The sequence below is a fragment of the Sorex araneus genome, chromosome 11 (assembly GCF_027595985.1).
Source record: "Sorex araneus isolate mSorAra2 chromosome 11, mSorAra2.pri, whole genome shotgun sequence".
Lineage (NCBI taxonomy): Eukaryota > Metazoa > Chordata > Mammalia > Eulipotyphla > Soricidae > Sorex > Sorex araneus.
The window spans coordinates 10,368,720-10,396,580 of NC_073312.1; the positions used below are offsets into that span (position 1 = coordinate 10,368,720).

The 27,861-nt window shown below is 40.4% G+C and overlaps 1 protein-coding gene across 3 annotated transcripts in view; it reads left to right on the forward strand.

The window, feature by feature from the left end:
* SHTN1 (shootin 1) overlaps positions 1-27,861 on the forward strand; it is a 117,263-nt gene that overhangs the window by 19,815 nt on the left and 69,587 nt on the right. For all 3 annotated transcript variants that reach the window (XM_004611898.2, XM_055119276.1, XM_055119277.1), the window contains exons 3-4: positions 12,427-12,487; positions 21,514-21,608. In XM_004611898.2, the coding sequence (XP_004611955.1) occupies positions 12,427-12,487; positions 21,514-21,608 (156 nt within the window). The remainder of the gene's footprint in view (positions 1-12,426; positions 12,488-21,513; positions 21,609-27,861) is intronic.

Consider the following 27,861-nt stretch of genomic DNA (forward strand, 5'->3'; position numbering starts at 1 on the left):
ATGTTTTCATCTTTGGACTTAAGATATATTGAAATTCTGGAGAGAATTTTTGGAGATATTCACCGTTGTTTAGCCCAAATACTTTCATAAACCCTTTGCATCTTTGCATCCTCTAAATATATAAATAATTCACTGGGCATTGAAAAGTATCTACTCTGACATGGGAAGCTTCGTGACTATTTTTTAGTGTTCTGATTTTTTTTTAAGGTTAAATAATTGATTTCTGCTTACCTTTGCAAACTATGTACCCATTTTGTCTGTGAAAATTTTCATGTAAGATTTGTGTTTGTATGTTTTGTTCCTCCAAATTTGGGGGGGAGCAATGGGAGGGAAGAGGAAGGTTAAAGAAAGGTGATGGGGATTGAAGAGAAAGTGAAAAATTATAGGGAGAAGTCCACTATTGGTTTTATATATAAACTATATTTTAGAAATTTATTCTTTGAGAGACCAAAACATACTATAGAGATCTTTCATGATTACCAAGGACGATGATAACCAATTTTTTAATTATAAACTTTATTAAAAATTTTATATCAAGGAATGTAATAAAAATTGGCAGTGAGCTAATTATGCATAAAACTTGTGATATATTGGGGGCATTTATTTATTTATGGCTGTTTGGAGTCATTTAACTTTTTCTTTTAAAAAAAATTTAATTATTTTACACCAAGGAGCCTTAGTTTTCTTGGCAATCATACTGGCAATTTAAAGTGGTTTAAAGTAGATTATGGTGTTTTATATCATTGGTTTTTTACCCAGTTTTAATGTCCCTTTGTTTATTTGTCAACATATTTTTGCTGTCTGGTGAAATTTTACATTTTTCTCATTGGATGATTCAGAAAATAGTGGATAGAAGTGATGGAAATATTCATGCTAGAAAATGGCTGGTACTGTGACAATATTACCAGTTTCTATCATATGACAAGATGCTTACCAATATGAGCTGGAGAAGACTTTCTAAGTCTAATACCATAATCAAAAAATTGAGCTTTCCTGAGGATCTCAACAGGTAGGAAGATTGTACTTTCATCCTGGACCCCTGATGCCCCATAATCTCAAAGCAAACCTAGTTGAATGATTCAGAACAGAGAGTTTGAGCCTCTTTCCCCTAAGATAAAGAAGCATCTCTTAGTTCTTCGAGGAGTCAAGAAGTTACAGGTCTATTGAGACTCTCTCATAGCTGCTCTTGAGCCAGAAGGAAAAGAGCAAGACAAGGTAGAAAGATTGATTCAAGAGAACCCTTTTACTTAAGTTAGAATATAGGAGAAAATTCAGGCAAGCATGTACTATGAAAAAGAAGGAAGAAAATATAAAAGTAGGAATAGGACATCAGAGCCATAGTACAGTGGATAGGGCGTTTGCTTTGCACATGGCCAACCTGGATTTCATCTCCGGCACCCCATATGGAACCCCAGCATCACCAGAAGTGATCCCTGAGTGCAGGGCCAGGAGTAAGCCCTGAGCACTGCTGGGTGTGACCATCTCCTCACCCCCTAACCCCCCCACCAAAAAAAAAGCCCCCGAATGATGTAAGAAGAAGAATTGTAGACATTTTTGGTTTTCTCTTGTCCTTTTAATCTTATTTACTTGTAGATTTAGCAAATAGGTATTTTAGAAACATCCCTTGTTAGTGATAATGGCTGCTTAACTTCTGTAGTGAAGGTTTAAGTGAGCCATTTGGTATACAAGTTGAATTATAGGTAAAATGCATTTGAGAAGAGAAGAATTGTAAATTACCTTAGCCCATTAACCATTTACTTGTTTCTCTGCACAGAGTATGGCCTAATACTTCTGTAACATCTGTATACATTATTGACCTGCTTCTGTTATAATTCCTTAAAAATAACTATTAACAGAAATGGAAAGGGGAAAAATGAAAGCAATATGGAATGCTGTTGTGGTCCGGGAAAGTGAGGTAGAGTGGTTTTAAGTTCAGCGCACTCTGTTTATCTTCTGTTAAAAAGACTAGCAGGCTTATTACTGCAGATTTTTCCCCCAAAAGGGGGGGGGGCTGTATTACAAAGAAGGGAAGCATATAATAAAAGCCTTTTATATAGCATAGAATGAGTAAAAGCAGCTTTGGTTCGGAGGTGGTAAATGCAGAACACCATTTTCCCCGGCAGCGCTCTTTCTTGTGCCTGGCAGGGTGAGCTTTGTTCGGTCTACAGAAATACAAATACACATCAGCAAATACACATCGTTGTCTTTCCCTTGTGACCCCCAAACAGAGTTCAGCCATACTAGTCAAGGATAAGAATAGAAAGCGTGACTCCTTTTGCTATTGTTAAATTGACGTGGGCAAATTTCATGAATGGGAAGGAGCCAGAAAATAAATTGTAAGTCACTTGGCCCATTTGCATGTCCACATGAAGTCTGACTATCTTGGGATTAAGTCATGAATCTTGTCAAGGGAAAGGCACAGTGGGCGAGGACCCCGTGGGTTAGATATCTTTTTAATGTCCTGTGTGGGCTCTACTCTGTTGAGACTGGCAGGATAATGAAGTTCTTGCAGACAGAGTTGCAGCCCTCCCAAATCCCCGTCTTTCCCCCATCCAGCGTTCCAGAGCTCCATTTCACAAGAGTCAGACCGCAGGACTTAGTGAGTTTCCCAAGATTCCACAGATCGTGACGGTCTAGGTTCAAACTGAGGTTTTTGATCATAAATGCTCTTTTGAAGCCGAGAAACATCACACAAGCTCATGTACTCTTCTTCCACAACTATCCTGGTTTTATTCTTTATTTTTGGGGGGTGTTGTTGACTCATGAATTTCCCACAGCAAATGAACAGGCTCAGTTAGTTCTTTTCTGGAACATTTGTTTTCACCGTATGTCTATTTTAATTTTTTTTAAACTGAAAATGGCCAAACAAAGCTTACATCAGAAAAAATTCACACATGTTTATATATGCATATAGATTTTTGGAGGGTGGTTTAGGTTCACACCTGGTGATGCCCCCAGACTATTCCTGGCTCTGTATTTGGGGGCTGCTCCTGGCAGTGCTGGGATACTGTGATACCAGGAATTACGTCTGGGTCAGCCACATACAATTCAAATGATTTAATCCCTGTATGTACTTCCTCTGAGTACACACACACACACACACACACACACACACACACACACACACACATACACACACACACACCCCCTTTAAAATCTTCCTTTTAAGGGAAAATGTTATCTGGATCAATGCCTTTAAGATTGGAATCAGAATCAGTTTGAGTTTACAAGGAAAGCATTTTTTTATAGGGAAACATTTTGTTGGATGCTTCGGGAGTATGCTGAGTATAAAGAAAAGCATATGAAGGCCTTACTTGAGTAAAAGCACTGCATTGGGGGACCAGAAAGTCAGTACATTGCTGTGCTTAGTTACGCTATTTGTCAATGCATTCCTAGAGTTGGGATGGGGTGGGATGTGGGAAAGGACAGGAAGACAAGCTTCCTGCTCCTGACTATGACAAACCTATTAGCCCTTATCGTTTGGCTTAAATGTCATTTATTTTTCTCCTCAAGTCTTTTCTAACTTTCTCAAAGCATAGTCATTTGCTTATTTATAATAAAACATCTGTTTATTTCTTATACACTTAAGACATCTTATCCATCTAAACTTGTCATTCAAAAAAATATTACCTAGGACATAAGTGGTATAAATTGGATTAAAATGCTAAAATTTGAGGTTTTTTTTTAATCCAATATCAAGGTAAGTTCAAAGAGTACTACTCTATATTTTGCAAAGTTTGAATTTATTTTCGCCTAGTCTTAAGTGGCATTACCAACAGTTTGTTTAAAAGTAGAAAAGTCTATCACTGAGATCAACTCCCCATCCATAGGTTTAGCATAAATTATGTGAAATAGGGGACTATTCTGAAATGAGCTAAATAAAATGTTTTAGGTTGCTTTTTGCAGCAATCACTATATTCATATGTTAGTCATGCTTCTACAATTGAAGGGCATTTCTTATGATTCATTCAGGATCTTTGTCATAATTGGCTTTTTCTTCTCCTATATGGGGGGCAAAGCCGCTTGAGCTGTTAATGGAATAGTTTTCACATTACTCAGGGTAGTGGGGGAGTATGCAAAATGTATATGGCAAGAAGGACATCTGTGTCATAGGAGAATGTCTTCCTTTAAGCAGCAAGTATTTATGTGTAGTAATACGTCCTGAGATTGAGTTTTGCAATGAAAAAAATATTGAAGTGGTTGATTAGAAGTCGTTTGGGTGAGCTACTGTAACAGTACATTAGGCGGTTCAGTCAGCTTGCCAGGAACAATGAATAAAAGGGAATGAGGCAGATGTTTTCCAAGTCTTATGTTTCAAGAAGCAAGATATATGATACTCTGTGCATCTTGGGTTCAGTGGCCTATTGTTAAAATTTCTTCCTCTTGTGTAAATTTCAGAGGTGAAGGTCCCAAAGCATTTTATTAAAAACATTTTTTTTTTCAAAGAAACCACTTTGAAGAGCAAGATATATGCATACATTATGCTAACTATTCATGCATAATACATCCACATACATGCAGTTCCTTTAGAACAGAGTGGCAAGTGGTTGTGCCAGAGAAAAAGTAATTACTTAGCAGTTTGAAAGTGAAAATGAGTCTCTTATTAACAGCAATCTATCCAGAAACAAAGAGCAAGGATCTCTGTTCTGATGACATGTGTTTCTATCTCACACACAATACCTAGAATTTGGAGAATGCTGTAAGACAGCTTTGGGGGGTGGGAGTGGTGGGGGGGAGCAGCTACTACTTTTATTGCCTGTGAAAATTGGAGGGAAAGAACTTTGAATTGGAAGAAAGAACACCACGAAAAGAGAAAGAGAGTGAAAGACATTCCATCCTAGTGGGAATGATTTAATTTATTGTGTTCTTTAAGGATAGGCACAGTTGTGTTCTAACCCAAGTTACATAGGTGGAACAATAGAATTGTCGATTATTATTGAAAGGGATTTGGTGGTCTTCTCCAAAGATTAGAAAGCAGGTAAACACTGACAATTCGGACGCTCTGCACGTTTACACGTTGAAATACTCTCAATGCAGAGATTCCCAAACTTACTTGGCCTACTTTCCCCTTTTCAGAGAAAAATCAGCAACCCTCCTTGCTTTTTTTTTTTTTTTAAGCAAAATAGAAAGTGTCCCCTAATTGTACTCAAGGCTGCTACTGCTCCGCTTAATTCTTCAAGTGCCTGGTGGTGGTGGAGAGGGTCTGGGTGGCTCACTTTGGGAAAATTGCTCTAACGTGACAGACCAGGAATGAACTGCCTGAAAAACAAGATAAAATGGCCTGGTGATGAGACCTCTGCAAATCTAGTATGATTCTATCTCCTGTGTGTTTCTGTGGTTCGGTATTTCTGTGAGAGCACTCTTGCTTCTTACGAATTGCTTCTTTCATTTCTCATCTTTCTTAGTAGACTGTGAGTATTGTGAGCACACACTGCCTGCTAGAGTTTCTTACTGTATTTCCTCAGTGCTTAACACCAAGCCCAGTCCTTAGAGGTGCTGTATAAATAATTTGTCCAGTACTTGGAGGAAGGAAATGGAGCATTCAGTGATTATAGTAGATCACTGTAGAAAAAATATCTTCTCCCATTACTAGTCAGATAATGGCCTCTGTGTGGATTATCTGCTCTGGGAGGATGCTAGTGTGGACTTCTTGGGCCCCATCAGGAAAAGAAGAAAAGAATCTGTGTTAGTGGAAGTTAGATGTAGTCTAGAGTATCATTTTTTTTTCTCCCTTGCAGAAATACGCACAGAAAAAAATATAGAGAGTTGTTTTGGTGTCTACTAGTTTTATGTACTATCTGCCAAGTCCTGTCATGCGTACATTTAGTATAAACCAGAGTTGGATGATACGCAAGGGAGAAAGAATGGAATTGGCCATTTTGTTGGTGCTGAGGAGGGGGTGGAGGAGAACGCATGTCAGCTCACGCTGGAAATCGGTTTGCCAGTGCCTTGAAAGGCTGCTGTCGTTTCCCCAGCCAGGTATCTGCCTGGAAGAGGGTCAAGTAGTAGATCTGGAATCTAGCCAGAACTTCTAATAGTAAGAGCTTAAAAACCAGCAACGCCAACTTTTGGTCACATTCAGCACTTCCTAAAGTGCCAAATAGAGACTCCGCTAGATGTAATATTAGGCAACTTGCTTAAACCAGCCAGCATTCATGCTGCTGGGTTCTACCCTAGCCTTGAGCTACAGAGAATGGTTGGGCATCATAATTAAGTGATGTGGGCCCAAGAACATCTGTTCCTATTGCAAAGCCCTCATGGTAATTCTCATACAAAAAAGAAACAGTTTCTGCGAATGGTGCAGCTGCGTAAACTGGGTAGAGAAAGGGGTAGGATGGGTGAGGGGCTTCCGCGGGATGTAAAGAAGGAACATTCTTCTTAAATGGCCCATAGCCCTCGCTAACTTCTCTCTCTATGTAGAGCGAGGGAAAAGTTACAAGATGTTTTACTGGATTCTCCGAAAGTAAATGGATGGTTGGATTTGTGCTTCGAAAAACAGATGCCTCTGTGCCATTTTGTTCAGCTCTTGATTTGAAATAAGTAAACTGCACTTGCAGCCTGCGTAGACCCCCCTCCCCCCAGCCCCCAACATACACCCCTTTCAGTATCCGTAGCAGATGGTAAATTCTGTGGCTGCCAGTTCTATCATAATGTGGTTGCAGAAAATAACAAAGCAACATGAAGACCCCTGTTAGAACACAGCTGGGGTTGGGAGACAGCTTCTGAAGCTGGTGGTGGTGGCTATAGGGTAAATGTGCAAGCACATAGCTGGCCTGTAGGAATTGGTTGCTTGCATGTTGGAACCAGACAGTAATGTTGAAACCTGCTTTCAATCCAAGCCCTACCTGGGCTCTCTGAGCAGAAAGCAGGGGCACAACGTTTTACTTTTGAGTTTATACTACTGGTATAAGCCTACTTAAAACAGTTTGCTTTGTTTTGGGACCACATCCGGCCATGCTCAGGCTTATTCTTGGCTCTGCACTCAGGAATCACTCCTGGTTGTACCCCAGGGACCATATGGGATTCCGGGAATGGAACCCAGGTCAGCCACGTGCAAGAAGCTCCCTACCCATTGTAGTATCGCTCCAGCCTACCTAAAATTGTTATGTGCTGTTGATGAGTAGTCATTGGTATGTGCGTGTATATATATACATACATACATATATATGTAGGTATGTGTATACCCACACACACACATACATCACTGTCACTGTCATCCCATTGCTCATTGATTTGCTCGGGTGGGCACCAGTAACGTCTCCATTGTGAGACTTATTGTTACTGTTTTTGGCATATCAAATACACCATGGGTAGCTTGCCAGGTCTGCCATGCAGGCAAGATACTCTTGGTAGCTTGCCGGGCTCTCTGAGAGGGATGGAGGAATTGAACCCGGGTTGGACGCATGCCAGGCAAATGCCCTACCTGCTGTGCTATCGCTCTATATATGTATGTGTATACACACACACACATACACACATATATGGATTGTGTGGGATATCAGGTTTGTGTGGGATATCAGTTGATCTTTTCTGGAACTGAGTAGACATTGATGTTGGCATTGATGTTGGCACTAATGTTGGCACTGCAGTTTGTGTTCAGTAAAGCATATTCAGGTGTGAGCCACCAGTGGTACATGCCAGCACCAACATGTTAGTGTTGCAAAGACTCAACAAAACTGGTTATTGGACTTGACGGAATGAAATTAGCACCTGTTGCAGTGGGAGCCATAAAAGGTCTATAGAAGAATCCAGCTGATTTGAAGTTAGAAGCAACGGTCTCAAATACCAATTTTACATATAAGCATATGTAAAATTTTCACAAGGCGTAGTCTGTCTTCCACCAATGCCCGATTAAGGAACATAAAACAGGGCTAGGAGATAGAGATCCTTGGCACTCATGGGCCCCAGAGCATCACTGGGTAGAACCCTGGAGGTTGCTAGCACCTCTGGAGTGGCCTGGGTAATCCCTGGTACCACATGCCCCAAAACAGTGACCTGACTGGTTTTCTGTTGGAGCCTCTCAGTCTCCTAAATGCACTTGGGAGCCCTCTCCACCACAAAAAAATATATATACATATATAACATGAATATTAAAGCCGAAAAATATTGTTTGCTTAGCAAAAAAATTATATTTCACTTAGCAGTAAATACTCAGGAATTTAAATTGAATCGGAAATTGTTTCCTTTAGGAGCTGGAATGATAGCACAATGGGTTGAGCATTTGCCTTGCACTCAAGCAAACTGGGTTTGATCCCTGCATTCCCTGTGGTCTACCTGGAGTGATCCCTGAGCTCAGAGCCAGGAGTCATCTCTGAGCCCTGCCAGGTATGGGCCAAAAACAAAACAAAGGAAAAGTTAGTTTCTTTTAATATTTAGAACTATAACTTGCATCTTTGGAGGTGTGGGAGGGCAGGTTGGCAGGGTGGTAGATAAGTGAAGAATAAACAGAAGTCATCTTGTAGAGAATAAGAGGAACATTCCCCAGTGGCTGGCAGCAGTCTGCTAAAACCCGGCATCTCACAGCCTGGTAGAGCCTGGCGGGGTGGGGCCAGGAGCTAATAAAGCTTCATTTCACAACCTCAACCTATAATGTTTAGAAACTCAGGCAACAAAAGCCAATAAGTGCAACTAACCTGTGAAGCTGGAGCTAGAAACTAAATTAGGAATATAAATATATGGTGCAGACAATGAATTTCTCCAAGAAAACCTTGGTGAAAAAACATGCCATTTCTTTTAGGCCTAGCCAAGCCTTTTGTAGAGGGTCTGAGTCAATATTTAGTAAAGTTATTAACTAACTTAGTATTTTTTTTCCTGCCTCCTTTTCTTCTTCTTTTTTTTTTTCTGCTTTAGGCATTCCCTAGCAATGCCCAGAGGTTCTCAGCAAACTGGGCCAGGAGTTCCTTGTGAGGGCCTGAAAATGCAACGGTGCCCGGGAGCTTCCAGGGTTCCTGGAGAGTTGGGATTGAATCAGGTTGAGCCACATGTAAGGCGTGCGGTTTCATTAATCCCTGTAGTATTTGCTCAGCTCCTTTTCTTTGTAAAAGAACAAATGGGCTTGGGGTCATATGCTTGGCAGTCAGCGTATGCCTCTCCCACTTCTCAGGCCCTGAGTTCAGCCCCTGGCACTGCATAAATGAAAAACAAATATATAAATGCACAGAGTGAGACAGACAAGAACAGAGGCCCACGATACAGAATTAGCTGTAATTTTGTAAAACTCAAAAATAAAAGGGAAAGTGTAGGAGGTGGCTTGCACACTTTGCATGTGGGGGGGTCGGGGGGAACCTCGGTTTGATCCTAGTCACTGTGTGATCTCCTAAGCACTATCAAGAGGGACTCCCAGGACTAACACCCAAGAATAGTAGAGATAAGGACCAGGAGGTTTGCTCCATGGCTTGGAAGCCGGCCTCAAATGCTGGGGGAAAAGGCAGCTCAGATAGAGAAGGGACCACCAAGTAAAGGGTATTTGGAGGACCAGCTCAGGTTGGGAGATGCGAACCAAATGTAGACTACAGCTTGAACACAATGGCCACTCAATGCCTCTAGTGCAAACTACAACACCCAAAAGGAAAGAGAGAACAAAAGGGAATGCCCTGCCACAGAGGCGGGGTGGGGTGGTAGGAGGGATACTGGGAACACTGGTGCTGGAGAATGGGCACTGGCAGAGGGATGGGTACTTAATAATTTTATGACTGAAACGCAAGCACGAAAGTTTATAAATCTGTAACTGTACCCCCCGGTGATTCACTAATAAAAAATTTGAAAAAAGAAAGAAAAAGAGTGACTCCCAGGCTCTGAGAGCACTGTGGAGGAGTCATTCTCGAGGAGCTTCACCAGGTGGGTACACTCAGCCCTCACCAAAATAAGGAATGAGACAGATAGAATAAAAATCCCTGGTTTATCCCGACATGAGCCCCATTCATTTCTGTCATCCTTTTTCCTTGGTGAGGGACTCTGCAGATTCCCCAGCAGTGCTCAGGGAACCTGGGCGCACTCCCAGCAGTGCTTGGCTTGGTATTGTTGGGCCTGATGGTGCCCAGAGCCAGTAAGGGCTTCAGCTGGCAGTGCTGAGAGGTGGTAGCACAGTGCTGGACTCCAGCCCTTTGAACATCTCCCCGGGCCCCACACCCTGTATTTGAAGGAACAACTGCTGTCATGAATTTTGTATGCACTCTGCTTCATGCTTTTATAGTTTTACATATGCCAGATTTATCCCAAAATATACACATGCAATCAAAAGTGTTTTTGTGTGTTAAACACTGTCCATATATTCTACAACTGATGGCTTCACAGCATGGTTTAAAAAAAATTATTTTAATGAATCACCATGAGATGCAGTTACACCTACAGTTAGATGCAGTTATAGTTGAGATGCAGTTAGACTTAGAAACTTTCATGATTGTGTTCCAGTCAAACAATGTTCAAGTACCCATCCCTCCACCAGTGCCCATTCTCCACCCATAATGTTCCTAGTATCCCTCCTCCCACCCCCATCCCTTCCCACCCTCTGCCTCTTTGGCAGGCACGTTCCCTCTTACTCTGTCCTTTTGCGTGTTATGGTTTGCAATACAGGTATCAAGCAGCCATCATGTTTGGTCCATAGAATACTTTCAGCACGTATCTCCCATCCTGAGAGATCCCTCCATCATTTACTTAGTTCTCCTTTCTCCATCCCAGCTACCTTTTCCCTTAGAGCAACAGCATGGTTTTTGAGCTTTATCTGGTATTGATACATAAAGCCTTGAATTAATTCATTTTAAATGCTCTATAATGGGGATGCGGTGTGGCTTGATGTTACAAATGCTGACCATGTGCTTATACCCACCCACCTTGTGCCTATTGCTAGAGATTCTAACGGTAGATTCTAACTGTGGAAGTGCTGAGAAATAGGATGTACATGTTTAGTTTTGACAGTTTATTTCCAAAATAGTTAATGGCAAAGTAGTTGATCATTTTTTGCGGGGGGGATGGGGGAGTCCTCCAAAGCAGTGATCAAGGGACTGGAGGGGAACACTCCCAGCTATACATGGCCAACTGGGCTGGCTGGTTTAATGTCCAGGCCTGGTGGTGCTGGGGGACTCGAGTGCTGGGCTCAGATGTGTGTGTGTGTGTGTGTGTGTGTGTGGAGGTGGGGGGGCATCTAGTGCTAAGGATTAACTCAGCTTTATGAGCTAATGCTACGGACACGCTCACTCTCTCTGTCCTGCCACTGTGCATCGCTTGTCCCCTCTGCCCCCCACCCAACACACACCCCAGCCCTGTCCTTTCCCACCTGCTCACCTTTTTACCAGCAGTATTTGAGTATTTCCAACTTCCGCTCCTAAAGAGTCTTAGTTTTTGCCTATTGATGGGACTAGCTCACTGTTTTTTCCAGTTAGCAGTTGTTGATAACTTTTTGGCTTTTGAAATTTGAAATGGAAAATGTTCAAATGAATGAATCCCCAATACATTGTCTTCATCCTCTGACTAGAGTACTATAGTATTCCCATAATTAGTATTTTGCTTATCACTAATACCCGAGCTAAGTTTTTCTGAAGGATAGGGACACCTGGTGGCTTGGAGACGCACCCATGAGAGCTTAGGGGTTCCTCCTGGCTTTGTCATTGGGGGTTGCTCCAAGCAGCACTTTAGGGACCAGGCGGTGCCAGCCCACCACACACCAACTGAGTGTTGCAGCAGTCCCGTGAACTATCTTCCTAGGCCCCGATTTAAAAAAAATATTACTACTGCAGGGCCTGTAAAATAATAATAGGTGCTTGTAGCTGATACCCTAAAAGGTCCTCATACTTTTATAGTTATTTTTGGGTCTTTCCTCACTAAATCTTTCCAGTGATTCTTCCCACCTTTTAAGATGAAACATGAGTGTTATAGAAATGACACATTGTCATCATGGGATAATTCCCTATCTCCTCCTCTGTCAGAAATATGTGGATGAGAGGCTGGTTTTCCTTGGGTGAGAGCAAACCTGGATGTGTGGTGGCATTTTCCCCTGCTCCAATAGTTACTTTGGTTTCTCAGCAGCGTGGCAAATGTATTTCAGTAAACATCACCCACTTTCAGAAAATTGGACCCATAGATAAGGTGTGTGTGTATAGGGGGGGGATGGTGTTTCCTTTTTAGCAAAATGCCCATGGAAAAAGCAGCATAAAGAATCTGTTAAAGAATCAGTACACGTTCATTCAGAGATCGTAACTTGGCTTTTATGGAAGAGATGGGCGTGAAATGATTCTATCCAAGAAGGCCTCCTAGAATTGGGGGGATCTGATAGTACAGAGACCGTGCTGATTGAGAAGTACCAAAACCATGTGATCATTAATGCTTTCTCAAGGTTTGTAACCTTTTTCATAAACTTGCTATTGTCCAGAACTTTGTTTTCTTGTCCTTCAAAACTTGCACACTTTATTTTTTTTTTAAATCTCATTTCAGTGTGACAAAATTAGACAAGAACGTGATGAAGCTGTTAAGAAACTGGAGGAATTTCAAAAAAGTAAGTAAGAAGTATAGTGAAATTATTATAACACCCCCTCCTGTGTGTGGGGATTATGTGGGTGGGCTGGGATTCTATGTTTAGTTGCTTTCATCCAAGCCAGAAAGTATGCAGCGTTCCTGTTTTATGACTGCTATTGTTGATCTGGGCGAGGGGGGCATCTCCCCAGAGGACCCTGGTGGCTACCAGGGCTGGTGCCAACGGTGCTTGGGGACTTGAAGCCTTGGGTATGCAGGTACGTGGAGTTTCAGCCTTTTGAGCTTTATCGCTGGCCCTGAATATTATTCTCATAATTTTTTTCTATTCATAACAGTTAAAGAAGGGCAAAATGATCTGTAATCTTTACTCTTTGAGAAAAGACAGCATTGTTAGTAACGCCTTGTTCTTGATTTCTTAACTGTGCCATAAATCTTTCTGCAAGACACAATTGTACTTTGCATTCGGTTTTGTAGTTTGGTTTCTTCAGTAAACAGTATATTTGTGGTCTCTTTTGCATACTTCTAGAGATATATATCAGCTTTAATTGTTGCTCATAGTATTCTATAATATTATAATATGAGAAATATTATTTAAGCATTCCTTCGATGATAGATTAATTATTTACAATGTGTTATTATAAATAATACCATGGTAAATATTTTTATCAGTGAATAATTAAGGTGATCCTATTAATTCCTTAGGTTAAGATTTATAGAACTTAAACTTTAGATTTTTGTTTTTTGTGTCTTTTTTGCCACACCAAGCAGTGCTCAGGGATTACTCCTGCTCTGCACTCAGGAATCATTCCTGGTGGACTCAGGGGTACATATGGGGTGATGGGGATTGAACCCAGGTCAGCTGCATACAAGACATTCTCTACCTGCTGTACTATCTCTCCAGTCCTTAAACACCTTGCGGTGCGTAGGACTTGCTCTTAATTCTGTACTCACAGAGTATTCCTGGCGAGCTTGGGGGACCATATGGATTTCTGGGGATCAAACTCGGGTTGGCCGTATGTAAGGCAAGTGCCTACCAACTGTACTGTTCCTCCAGCTCAGAAACTTAAACATTTTTAATAGATTTAATAGCCCTCCTCTATAAACAGTATATAATAAAATGCATATTCTTTTGCAAGCTGTATAATCTCAGTTTTTTGTTTTTTGGGTTTTTTTGGGGGACGGGGGGCGGTGGAGGGAGCTTGTATCATATGCCCTGTGCTTAGGGCTCACTTATGACTCTGTGGTCAGGGGTCACTCCTTCAGTGCTCAGGGTGCTGAAGAAAGAACCGGGGTTGGCCCTGTGTACAGTAAAATCCTTATCCTTGTACCATCTCTCTGGCCCTGCAATATATTTTTTAATTTATTTATTTTTAATTAGTGAATCACCGTGAGGGTACAGTTACAGATTTATACACTTTTGTGCTTATGCTTCCCTCATACAAAGTTCGGGACCCCATCCCTTCACCAGTGCCCATTCTCCACCACCAGTAAACCCAGCATCCCTCCCACCCTCCCCAATCCCATCTCCCCCCACCCCACCCTGCCACTGTGGCAGGGCATCCCCTTCTGTTCTCTCTCTCTAATTAGCTGTTGAGGTTTGCAATAAAGGTGTTGAGTGGCTACTGTGCTCAGTCTCTAGCCCTCATTCAGCCCGAAACTCCCTTCTCCCACATGGCCTTCAACTACATTATAGTTGGTGATCCCTTCTCTGAGTTGCCCTTTCCCCAGAATGTGAGGTCAGTCTCCAAGCCATGGAGTCAACCTCCTGGTACTTATTTCTACGATTCTTGGGTGTTAGTCTCCCACTCTGTTATTCTATATGCCATAGATGAGTGCAATCTTTCTATGTCTGTCTCTTTCTTTCTGACTCATTTCACTTAGCATGAAACTTTTCAACTGCAATATTTTTTTAATGTGATATAAACCTATTACTGCTTCTTTCTCTAAGATAGAGTGTATCTGAAATTCTGAGGAGGATTAGATGAAAATATATCATGGAAGAAAGGCCAGCCAGGGAGCCAGCCCTAGCCCTTGGAAGCAATGTCTGTCTTCATCATTCTACAGATGATGGATCAGTCAGGCTGTTTGATTGTATTATAAAGTGTTGGCTTGGTAATTATACAACAAAGTGTTTTATTCTTGTTGAAGGTAAAACAGCCATAAAAGCAGCAGTAGAGTTAAATTTCAATAGCCACTTTATTTCCAGCGACTCTCTTTAACAAAGAAAATCTCAGGGGGATATTGTCGACATTACCTGTCTTTGGAGGCCACTGTGGTATGACAGAAAGATCTCTTATATGGAAATGTATAAATTCTCATAGGACTTTCTTCTTCTCTAATGCAGGATTAATGAAGTGTTTTACACTTGTGCTGACAACAAGTCCCATCTATAAGTTACACTTTTCACATTGTTGGCAGTTTCTGTGCTTGAATTAATTCCTGATAGTCAATTGGCACATTGAGTACAATGCAGTGTGTGGGAAAAATTTTCGTTCTTTTGGGTGGATTTATCAGAGGGTTCTGGTAGGTAGCAGGGATTTTTTTTTCCTCTGCATTATGTGAAAATGGAAGCAACTTCACCCAAGTCAACTTAGCTATTAAATTACATATATACATATAAACTTTGCCTTTTAGCTCCCATTCTCTTATCTTTTTCTGTCTCTCTTTCTAAATACTTCTGATAATTTAAAAACCTACGCTTTTCCTTATTAGCAGCTCAAATTGAAAACTGAAAAAATAAATAAGAAATTTATTCTCAGACGAAGGAATGGAGCATTAGAACAGCAGGTAGGGTATTTGCCTTGCATGTGGCTGACCCAGGTTGATTCCTCTGTCCCTCTCGGAGAGCCCAGCAAGCTACCAAGAGTATCTTGCCTGCCCGGCAGAGCCTGACAAGCTACCTGTGGCATACTCGATATGCCAAAAACAGTAACAACAAGTCTCACAATGGAGATGTTACTGATGCCCACTTGAGCAAATCAATGAACGCCGGGATGACAGTACTACAGTGACAGTGCTACATTTATTGTAGTCATTTAATTTTTTCTTAAAAGTTCAGGTGGAAGAGTGCTAAGTAGCTCTTTATTTTGTTTTGAATTCAAACGGGACGAAGGCAACACTAAATATTTGTTCAAAAACCCAGCCTGTCTTTGAACAGAAGGTAGACACAAATTTATAAGGGAATGAGGCAGTTAATTATCATAAGTATCCTTACCATTTGGCATGAATTTGTGTAACTCGAGTATTTTCTGCATTAATAAAACTATGATAAATGACTTTTTTTTATTGACTGAGAAGTAAATGAGCAACAAATATAAGATTTGATCAGCACATTATAGTAAGTACTCAAAACCTGTCTATTTGCTGCTACCACCATTTCCTGATGGCACCCTCAGCATTTGACTACCTTTTGGATCATCTGCCTTCAGTGAGTTTCTCTCGGGGTACCAGTCTCCGTATTTGGACCAAGCTGGGAAAAAGTTTCCGTTGGTGCCCAGTCAAAATCTCTGTCCATCAGAACATCTGTTATAAAGGGGGTTAAGTGAGGTTCAGGAAACGATGTGTGAAGGTGCAGGACTCCGCTCTCCTTAGCTCTGCGTGTTCTCCTATCTGATCTTAGCATGCTTCCATGACATTGCTGGTCCTCTGCCAGCTCTTCCCGAGCCTCTTGCCTACTCTCTGCACAAAGAGCATCCCAAGGCAGAATAGCCACATTCCCTAGAAAGACGGATTTCTGTGCAAATAAAAATAATACAGTTTCCATGCCTTTCCACCTGCCAGATGTCATGGTGGCTTGGGCTTGGTTTAACCACACACAAAAACCTTTCAAGGTAATCTGATGTTGAAAGTAACTTAAGATATGTTCACCATGTACATTTATTTTATATCTGAATACTATTGAGAGTTGCCTAGATGAGTGGAGTTTTCCTCAGACCCTAACATCTTTGATGGTGTTACCTAATTTGGCCGGTGCAGAGGGTTGAATCACACCCATTGGTATTCAGAGGCTATTCCTATCTCTGTGCTTAGGAGTGAGCCCTGGAAATGCTCAGGGGATTATATGCAGCATTAGAGATCCAACTCAGGTTGGCTACATGCAAGATAAGCACCTTACTCTCTGTACTATCTCCTTACCCCCCTTTGGGGGTTGTTTTACTTATTTGACCAAATATGGTGGTAACCAGGAGCAAGACCTGACTGGATCTGTGCTCAAGAATCATTCCTGGTGGTGCTTGGGGAGACAGTATGTAGTTATGAGAATTGAACCAGAGTCAACCACATGCACAGCATGAACCTTAACCCCTGTACTATCCTTCAGGTCCCAGTGGTGTCAGCTTTGAATGTGATAAGTTAGAAAGGAACATAGAAATTGGAGTAAAGTACATTTGCCTAAGGGTTAGCAATTAGAAATCTATAATTTGGGATACTGTTACTTCTTTGGGCCTTAGTATTTTCAATTATAAAAATTTTATGGTAATGCCTTCCTCATAAAATTGTGAGGATTTGTGAGGACACCTGAAAAAGGTTTACTGCAACACATAGTAGGTTCAATAAATGGTGAGTGGTCATTTCTAAAGTAGTTTCATAGTATAGGGAACTTTCTTGTAAACAAGCACAGATGGAATTGGGCCTTATATATATTTTCAGTCATCCAAAGGACTGACTTTGTGCACAGCAGAACTAGGTGCAAGAAGACAGACAAAATTTCTGCCCTAAATTTCTAGTTTCAATTTCCTAATAAATTTCTAGGAAAATTTATGCTTCTGAAGACTTCTAGTTGAGGATAGATGATGAACAAAGTAAGTTTAAAATGCCCAGTTCTCAGGGTTGGGGGTGAGGGAGTACTGGGGACATTGGTGGTGGAGAATGTGCACGGGTGGAAGGATTGGTGTTCGATCATTGTATGACTGAAACTCAAACATGAAAGCTTTGTAACTGTATCTCATGGTGATTCAATAAAATTCTTTTTAAATGCCCAAATTTCTTACAATGTAATATATGATGGCAAGTATTTAAGAGTACTTGAAGCATAAAAGAGGAAAGACAAATATTGCTGCTCAACTACAATGAAAGAAGCAATACTTGATGTACTTTAGCTTGTATTTCTGAGTTATCAGTTATAAAAAAAACTCATCATGGCAAATTTCAAGCTATACAAAAGTGAAAAGGGCAGAATGAACTCCCATATACCTGTTACACAGCCTCAACTGTTATCAACTCATGCGTCTTTTCTTTATTGTCTGTACCTCCATACACTCACTAATCTCAGATTATTTTGAACAAATTCCAGTCATCATGTGATTTATCTGTAAATATTTCAGCATATATTTCTAAAATATTAGGATTCATTTAAAAAAAAACTGCCGTAATAGGGGCTCTTTATTTGAAGCTCATCCCCTCTGTCCCGCCCCCAACCTTCATGTTACCATAGAGATAGTGTGTTTTTAGGTGTTCTGTGGTCATGAGTTGTGGATAATATGTATGAGAGGAGCTCAAATTCAGCATAGTAGGCAAATAACCAAAAAAAAAAAAAAGAAAATGAAATATTTAGAAAAGTGTTTATCCTTCTAAAGATGCAGGTATATTTATATATTAAAATGTTTTCTCTTTATGTTATGTGCCCCAACTTTGGTTTTGGAAGTGGAGCAATGCTTTTTTTTATATACATGGAAATCTTTTGAAATTTATAAATATTTTGAAAATATATTATTCTTGGTCCCAGAAAGTCATTAGGTTTCTAGGCTACTAATTTTATCATTGGGGTACTTATAAAAGTAAAAATTGAATAGAGTTTTCCATTTATACTGTTCACTCTTAGAGGAAGAAATAAAAATCTTTCATGATGAAATACATCCTGTCAGAATTGGAGAAAATGTGGACCCAGGCTACCTGGCTAAGTTTATCAAGTTAAATTGCAGAGCAGCCTTTTCCATGATGCTTAGAAAAACAAGTGTTTCTCTCTGGTATTCTTTTACTGGGGCCTAAATATTACAACTGGAATGATTTTTCTTACCTTCTACATGCAAGAAATGTTACTGAATAAAAGTCAAATTCTAAATGAAAAATGCGGAGTGTTTATGTTTTTGTTATGATGGTAGAAATGCCAGATTGTGGCAGAAGATGTCAAGTAGTTAAGGCTAAAAATTCAAAGTAATATTTGATGTTGTAAAAATTGTGTAGGTTTCTTTTCTCTTTCCTTCACATTTTTGAAGAACCTACCTTGTAAACATAGTGATAAAATGCCAGGAATATTAGGATTTTAAGGAAATAATAGAGCCTATTATTTAAACTACAATATAAAAGGCAATTATATTGATGAAGAGCTACATGGGCTTTGTGTATGTGAATAAACTTGGCCTGTGTTCAGCTTCTATTTGTTCTTCTGGCATAAACACATATTGTGTGTGATTCCAGTTTAATGGGGACCCGTTTGTATGCCAAGCAGCTGCATTTTAGGACCTATTGCGTGATTTCATAGCTCTCTGAAAATTGGTTCTATTCAGAACAAGAGATAGAAGAGGAGAAGGGGGGTGGTGTGGAGGGGTGTGGGGGGGGGAGCTTCAACACACAATCATTTCTTTTCAATTGGAGCCAGAAAGGTTGATGACAACATGACCATTGTGTTATAATGATAAGACCACTAAGGCATCTGTACCTCTCATCAAGGCTTTCACACAACAGCAGATACAATTTAATTCACTGCTCTGTCAGCAGTGCTGATACCATTATGCCGTCTGTCTCCACAGTTATAATCACTGTCCTCTGAGAAATGCAGTTGAAATGATCTTGAGCAGTCAAAGAAACTCTCAATTAAGGCTGCCACTTCCAATGTGTCAGATTGTGTCTTATGCACTTGGTACAATTTTCACTTCCAATCCTGTTTATTTACAATGTCTACCAGTAATTACGCTTAACGTGTCATTTAGTGAGGGGGGCCCCTGCCAAGCCGATTGTTGGGTGCTGCTGTACCATTGAGTGGGAGTTTCTCGAAGTCAATGCCATCAGCAGCTTTTAGGCCCTGATGGGATGCAGTAGTAATGTTGATAATGCAAGTATCGTGCTCATCAAGTCATAATTAGATGCCACTCAAATGTGCCACTTGTAATAACAGTGTTGATTCATGTTTTTCTCGGTGACTGCAACTACTAATTAGTTAAGTGGTTTTTGGTTGGCCTGCATTTGCTGCAGATTATTATTACCCCTGAAAAAATGTCAAGGTTAGAGATGTTTCTGGCCATTTAGTGCTGCTTTATGAATTTGAATATTAACATAATAAGAACTTTGGACAAACTTAGGAAATAATACATATTTTTTTGTATTTAATTTGGAGAGAAATTTTTCCCCTGAGTTTAATCATAATTGCAGGTTAATTAAGTTTAAATGAAGCAAAAGTAATCTCTCTTTGTGTTATGTGAGCCCAGTGCTTTTTGCTTAACTTTGTTAGATTTGGGTGTCCTTTCATTTTCTTTTTTCTTTTTTTTAATGTGGAAAAATGTCAATAAGTTTGCTTGTCTACAGTTGAGCTGGAGGTCCCCAAATTTTTGGTTTTTGCTTTTGTTTTATGAGCCACAACTGGGGGTTCTCAGGGATTTCTCTTGGCTCTGTGCTCAGGGCACAGGGGACCATATGGGATGCAAGGGATCAAACCCAGGTTGGCTGCATGCAAGGCAAATACCCTGTATGCTATACTATCACTCCAGTCCCTGAACATTTTCTTTTTTTTCTCTTTTAAACAGCATATACATATATATATATATATATATTTTCTTCTTCTTCTTTGGGTCACACCTAGTGATGCTCAGGGGTGACTCCTGGCGGTGCTTGGGGGACCATATGGGATGCCGGGGATTGAACCTGGGTTGGCCTCGTGCAAGGCAAATGCCCTACCTGCTGTACTATTGCTCCAGCCCCTACATTTTTCATATTACAAAAGCAATGCAGTAGAAGGATCTTCTGATATCTGAATATCAGAGATAACACAGACAGAGCTGTGTATAAATAAAACATTTTCTTTTAACTAAAAATGTGGGTGAAATGAATTGCAGTTTTCCTTTTTACACCATCTTTCAGTGGTCCTGAGCATCAAACTCAGGGCCTCACATCTCCTGCTGAGAAACATCTCATCCCAGAATTGACCTTTTTCTTACTTGATCTTCTAAGGACAGTTCAAGTTTTATATTTCCTCCTTTAAATCTCCATTTATATAAAGCAGTTGTCAAAAAAACCCCAAAATTAACATCTTCAAGCATTGCTAAAATATTAAGTAAAAGTTTATTTTTCTTTTAATCTTCCTGATAGTTTGTGATGCCAGAATAAATTTATTAGCATCTGCTTTTTGTTTTGGGGTGTCACACCTGGCTGTGTTCAGGGCTTACTCCTGGCTCTGTGCTCAGGGATCACTCCTGGTGGTCTTGGGGGATCATATGTGGTGCTGGGGTCTGCTGCATTCAAGGCAAACACCCTACTTGCTGTGCTGCTTTCTCTCCAGCCCCTATTAGCATTGCTTTCATCATCATGTAGTCCATAAGTCTGTTGCTTTTCTGTCCTGGAGTTTATTATAATAATACTGCTGTCATAATTTAAAGGCACTATTGCAATATTTACTTTAATTAAGCTGTTTCATTGTTATGTCAGTTGCGAAATGAAGAGTTTTTTTTAAATTTCTCATTAGCTAACTTTCTTATTAGATCTGTGTGTTATATATTATGAAAAAGAAGCATATTTGCTGCTTTTTATTTGTGAAAGTTTCTTCCACTTAAATGACCAGTCAGTGATTGTGTATATAGAAAATAGAAACTTAAACCTCCAAACTAGCTCTTTTAAAATGTACATAATAGCCATAAAAATTCTTCCCTGTGTTCATTTTTCTTTGTACATTCAAATATTAACTAGGATTTTATTCGGGCAGCAACTTTCCATGATGGCTAAAGTGGCTAGCTAAAGAATAGAAGTATTCTTAATCATGGGACAGGCAAGATGTGTGGGCCTCTGGAATAGCTGACTAATCTTTGAATGCTTATACTTTCCCTCCCTCCCCCTCATTCCTAGTTTCTCACATGGTCATAGAGGAAGTCAATTTTATGCAGAACCATCTTGAAATAGAGAAGACTTGTCGAGAGAGTGCTGAAGCTTTGGCAACAAAGGTGAGAATATTCAAATCAAGAAATTCTACCTGAGCATTTTAATTGCAAACTTGCTTTCCTAAACAGTGGCTTTCCTCCTTTTTTCCCTGTTCTTGTTCTCGAATAATCTGTCTGGGCGAGGACAGTGTTCTAAGTTCTCAGAATCTTGCAGTGTGATTATGTATCTGTCCATCTGAATGCAAAGGAGATTTTGATTGTAAAAGAAGTTTTTGTATGTGTAGATTTCTGCATTTTGAGCTTCTTCGCCTGTGGGGGGGAAAAATGATTGCAAAGTACTTTGTTGAACTGAGCTTTCCCTATGTCTGTGTATTTGGCTAAAATGGTAACCAAATTTAAAACTAACTTGGCATAGCATAAAAAGAGCAATGAATGTTTCACATTCGAATCAGATGAAAAAGTTATCATGGAGCCTTACATTTCAGGTGATTATTTGTGAAAGCAAAGTGAGGGCATGTTAAGGTGACCTCCGGTGCTTCGCTGATTGCTTCTGGCTGATGAATTTACCAAGTGTGTAATTTTCTATATTCTACCTCATCAGAAATACATTATTATTAAAGAATGTTTTTTATCTCTGTCTTAGTATTTTGGGTTGGGTAAAATGCATCTGAACCACTTCATCAGAAAATGGATTACAGCAATTTTCAACCAAATTTCGTTAGTAATGCTGGGTGTGTTTCTTTCCCCTCTCCTCCATCACCTGCCTGCAAAGTGTTTCTTTAATTCAGACTGAAATTCTACAGATATTTCTACCATCTTCATCTCTGTCTCTCTAATTTGTATGCATTAGCAGCGTGCTTGCGAGGGACCTTTGCTTAATTGTTTTCATAATGAAACTCCATTGGAATTCATAAGATAGTTCTAAAGCTATAAATATTTGTGTGTTACTTCTTTTCTGTTATTTGTCTGAGGAAAACATAGCTTGGTGAAAAAACAGTGACATCACGGCTGCCTTCCCGTCCTTTCTCTGGTCACATCACTGGAGTTCACTGCTCCACACTATTGTGACTTACCTTTTATTGTCTTTTTTCTTATTTGAGGATAAGAATTAGCATGTATGTGGAACGTATTAGCTGCTCTGAATTTTGTAGCAGCTAAAGATAGTGTCTATGCATTCTCTTATTATTAACAAGTCTCTCTCCCTCTTTCTTTCTTGCTTGCTTTCTTTCATTCTTTTTCTTTTCTTTTCTTTCTTTTTTTTTTTGCTTTTTTGGGTCACACCTGGCAATGCCCAGGCGTTACCCCTGGCTCTGCATTCAGGAATTACTCCTGGCAGTGCTCAAGGGGCCATATGAGATGCCAGGGATTGAACCCAGGTCAGCCACATGCAAGGCAAACGCCCTCCCTGCTGTACTGTCGCTCAGACCCTCTTTTTTTTTTATTTGTTTCTCCTCCTTTCCTCCTTCCTTCCTTCCTTCCTTCCTTCCTTCCTTCCTTCCTTCCTTCCTTCCTTCCTTCCTTCCTTCCTTCCTTCCTTCCTTCCTTTCTTCCTTCCTTCCTTCCTTCCTTCCTTCCTTCCTTCCTTCCTTCCTTCCTTCCTTCCTTCCTTCCTTCCTTCCTTCCTTCCTTTTTGTTTTTGGGCTTGTCAAGAAGTGCCCTGGCTCTGTGCTCAGAAATTGATCATTCCTGCTAGGCCTGGGGGAACCCTATGTGATGCTGGAGATCAGACCTGGGTCAGCTGCATGCAAGGCAAATGCAATCCATTGTATTATTGCTTCGACCCTACTAGCAAATATTTCTGTTGCCATAGTATAATTATAAGCTCTTGCTAGTCCTGAAGTGTAATAATTTGGGAGTCAGTCTATAAAGGTGTTATTCTTGTCCTTTTTGGGCATGTATGACTCTGGACACATTCATTCTATTCTCTGGACTGCCTTTGTTATTTATTGCCTTATCTTAAGTCCCTGGATTTTGATAAATCCCTGTTTTTAAATCCCTTGTTTTAAATCCTAGAGTTGGAAATAAGGTGAGAATAGGGTGAATCTTTCTTTGGCTGTGATGCATTTTAATCATTGGCACATGTCTGGCCCTTCATCCAACAGGTAGATCATGTACATGCAAGGCAATCTGGATTCAGTCCCTGGTACCCAGCCGTGCCAGGGGTGATCCCTGAGCAAAAAGACAAGAGCGGACCCTGAGCATTATCAGGTGTGGCCCAAAATACAAAAAATTAATTATTTGATATTTCCTTTTTCTGTTGAGGTGACTTTGAGCAAGAGACATCATCTCTCTGAGTCAGTTATCTGGTCCTCAGTGTCAGTGAACCAGGGTTGATTTTTAAATTTTATTTATTTCTTTAATTGAATCACTCTGAGATGCACAGTTACAAAGTTGTTCATAATTAAGTTTCTGTCATACAATGTTCCAACACCCATCTCTTCACCAGTGTACACTTCTTGACACCAAAGTCCCCAGTTTGTCTCCAACCCGATAGCCTACCTGTATGGGAGACATTTCTCTCTCTCTCTCTCTCTCTCTCTCTCTCTCTCTCTCTCTCTCTCATTTGCAGTATTGTTACTGAAAGGTTATCATGAATATCACTTTGCCTCCTTTCAGCACTCAATTCTTATCCAGAGTGATTATGTCCAACTATCATTGTCCTAGTGGTCCCTTCTCCGTCTTAACTGCACTCCTCCTTCCCTTCTGTGGCAAGCCTCCAACTGTGGGCCAATCTTCCTGGCCCTTGTTTCTACTGTCTCTGGGTATTATTCACATATTATGTGGGTGTTTTTTTAATTTCTTGCGACTGAATTCTATCATTTATGTTTGTCCCTCTCCCACTGACTGATTTCACTCAGCTTGGTCCTCCCCATTTCTATTTGTGTAAGCAAATTTCATGACTTTATTTTTCCTAACTGCAGCACCGTGTTCCATTGTGTAGATGTACCATTGTTTCTTTATTGCTTAAGAATACTCAGGCCCCCGTGGAGTGTGGCCTAGGCATGTGCATGTTGAGAAAGTCGCCAGATGACTCTACATTCATCCCTGGTTAGGAACTGCTCAGTTGCCTTATCCTTAAGATCGTTTTTACAATTTGGTCTTTTGGTTGGATTCTAAACTTGCAGTTTGTCACCTATAAGATGCCTTCTTTTTGAAAATGGGCATGTAATTGTTTGCCACCATCCCGTGGTGACAGGTACCTGGGAGCTATGGTCTGTTCGAACACTGTCTAAGGTATTCATAGACACGAACACAAACTCTTGATAGAACCAATAGAAGCGGGCCAATGACTGGTGCTCAATGGACAAACTTATTAGGGAAAACAGTGATGACATAGAGCCAAAAGCAGGCATGTGATAAGGGGCCGAGGGGAAGATGAAAGGAAGCATGGCAACACACACTTTCAGAGGGACAGAGACTCGGTCTCCAAGCTCTCCACACAGAGACAAAGCTTATTCTCCTCAAAGGTTTCCAAAGACAACCAGGAAGGCTTCAAAGGCAGCCGTGTCCACAAGCGCAGTCAAAGGTGAATTATTAATCTGCACTATTCTCCGGGGAGCGTTAGGTCCCATGGTATCAGTCCTTTGCCATTGTCTCGACTGAGTATCTGATCCCTGGAGTGATCTCACAGGATACTCAGCCCAGGTCGCTCTGGAGCTGCGCCCGCAGGAACTCCAGCAATTGCTTTTCAAGGGTTTCTTACAACTCAGGGGACTTGGAATAAAACACCCAAAGGCCTGCTTTTATGTTATAGATGAGTTCATTGAATATGGATTAGGTTACAGCTTTGGATGCAAAGCCTGGAAGCTTCAGTATTTGTGTGAAGAATAAATTATAATGGCACACCCCAACTTGGATCTCAGTTGTCCCCTTGGGAGTCGGCTTTTATTTTCTAAGATCCTGTAAATAATCTTTCTAAATCTGTATTTCCAAATTCATGATAAACGGACTATTTGATTCTTTTGAGGAACGGGCCTCCCCACCAGTATTCCTGGGGCTACTCCAATGGATAGTCTGCTCAAAAATAGGGGCACTGCTAAGACCTGGTGGGGCTGGGAGTCATTAGGGCCACTTTAGAAGATGGACCATGGCCTGCTTTCTGCCTCTTTAGGTAACATCCAGTCTCAAGTGCTTAATTTTTTTTTAATTTTTATTTTTTTATTGAATCACCATGTGGAAAATTACAATGCTTTCAGGCTTAAGTCTCAGTTATACAATGCTGAAACAACCATCCCTTCACCAGTGCCTATATCCCACCACCAAAAAAAAAAACCCAAAAAACAGTACACCTCCCATCCCGCCCCCCCCCCACAAGTGCTAAATTTTTATGGTGTTGTTTAACTGCACATGAGTGTGTGTGTATAACTTGTTTATTTTGAACTTATAAATATTTATGAAGATGTACCCAGTATAAAAACTATTTAAATTTAATATAATAGAATATTATTTTGGGCTGGAGCTATAGCACAGCAGGTAGGGAGTTTGCCTTGCACGCGGCCAACCCAGGTTCGATTCCTCTGCCCCTCTCAGAGAGCCCAGCAAGCTACCGAGAGTATCTCGCCTGCATAGCAGAGCCTGACAAGCTACCCTTGGTGTATTCGATATGCCAAAAACAGTAACAAGTCTCATATGGAGATGTTACTGGTGCCCTCTCGAGTAAATCGATGAGCAATGGGATGACAGTGACAGTGACAGAATATTATGTTATTAAAGGATTGCAAAAGATTTTTGTGTAGTGACTTAGAAAGGTTCTAAGAAACAAATAGGACACCATTAACCCATGACTTGATAGGTGATTACTGCACTGAGATTGCTTTACCATGTTTTGTGAACTCAGTGTTCCAAAAATATATTGATAAGGTCCAAAAATATCATACATGTAAACCATTTTTTTTATATGAAAGTGAGGTTCAGAGAGGATTTGAAACTTTTTTCCTGGCTTTTCTTTTAAGATACTATAAGTTTGTTAAACAAAGTAGTTTAATTATAGTCAGATAATACTTAGAAAATTTTAGTGCTTGGTTTGATGGTATTAAATTAGAACTATCAATTATCAGATTATTAAGTAGTATAGTGATGGTGATCTGGTAAGTAGTGTATTATGCACCACATGGAAAAAATTAACATTTGGGTTTTTCATGATTGTCCTGGAGGAAGAAAACAATGTATGCATAGTTGAACCCAGTTTAAGAATAATCACTGATAAATGATTTCCAAAGGAAAAGTAAATATATAAATTAAACCTCTTTGGTTATTATTTGCTAATATTTACTAATTTTTTTCACTTACCAACATTACATTATTCCCTACATCAAGATTTTATGTATAAGATCTCACTTTATCTTCACATTATCAGATAATGACTATTAGCTGGTAAGAAAGCTGCAACATTGAAATATTAGATTAGTCCTAGAGGCAGAGACTGAATTTGATTGCAGGATTAGCTTCTTAGCTTTGCCATCTTGATGTTATGTAAATGTACCATAAAGCCCTTCATTGCTTGCTATCAATGATTCTTCATATTGATGTCCATTAGAATTCTGGGGAAAAAATAACCTAAACTGCACCCCACTGCCTGGTTTTGGACTTAGCCAAGAATTTTATTCTACTGTAGGCCTGGTCCTTGGGATTCTTTAGGTCCCTAGAGATTCTAAGGTGGAGACTTAGGAACCATTTGTTTAAATATCAGGAAGGAGAATTACAAATTAAGTTGGGCATTTTATTTTTTTTTCTTCAAATATTTTCTCCTGCCCATGAGGAAAGATGGTAGTATTTGAGAACCTTGGTTTTCTAGCACTACGCTTAGGATTTATGGCTCAGAGATCTCAAGCCTTGTTACTTGGGCTTTCTATCTTGAGGGAGAGGGCCTGGAACGTCTTGTGTCTTATCCCTGATCTTCTGAAGTCCTGTAGGGAGCCCAAGCTAAAGCTGACTGAGTCCCTGAATGCATGTCTCCAGGTTTCCCAGGGAAAATTCATGAACTTATGGCTGTTTCTAAGAGTTTGTGCATGAATTCTCAGAGAGATCAGAGTGCTTGGAATATATTTGGTTTTATACTATTGAGTTAAAAATCAGATCTCCTAGGTTCTCCGGGGGGGGGTGCGGGGGGGTACTGGCTCCACCCTCCGCCGAGATTTAAGAGCAGTGGCCACACATGTGTGGCCTTTCTGCTGCTGCTCGAGCATGATCCCGGAGGCCAACTGAACTACTTTGGACACCAGCAGCTCGCAGAAATGCCTCTAGACTGTGAACTGAGCCACTGCCCCATGCGGTGCCAGGGGGATAGGGTTTCTCTCTCCAGGCTTTTCCATCTTAT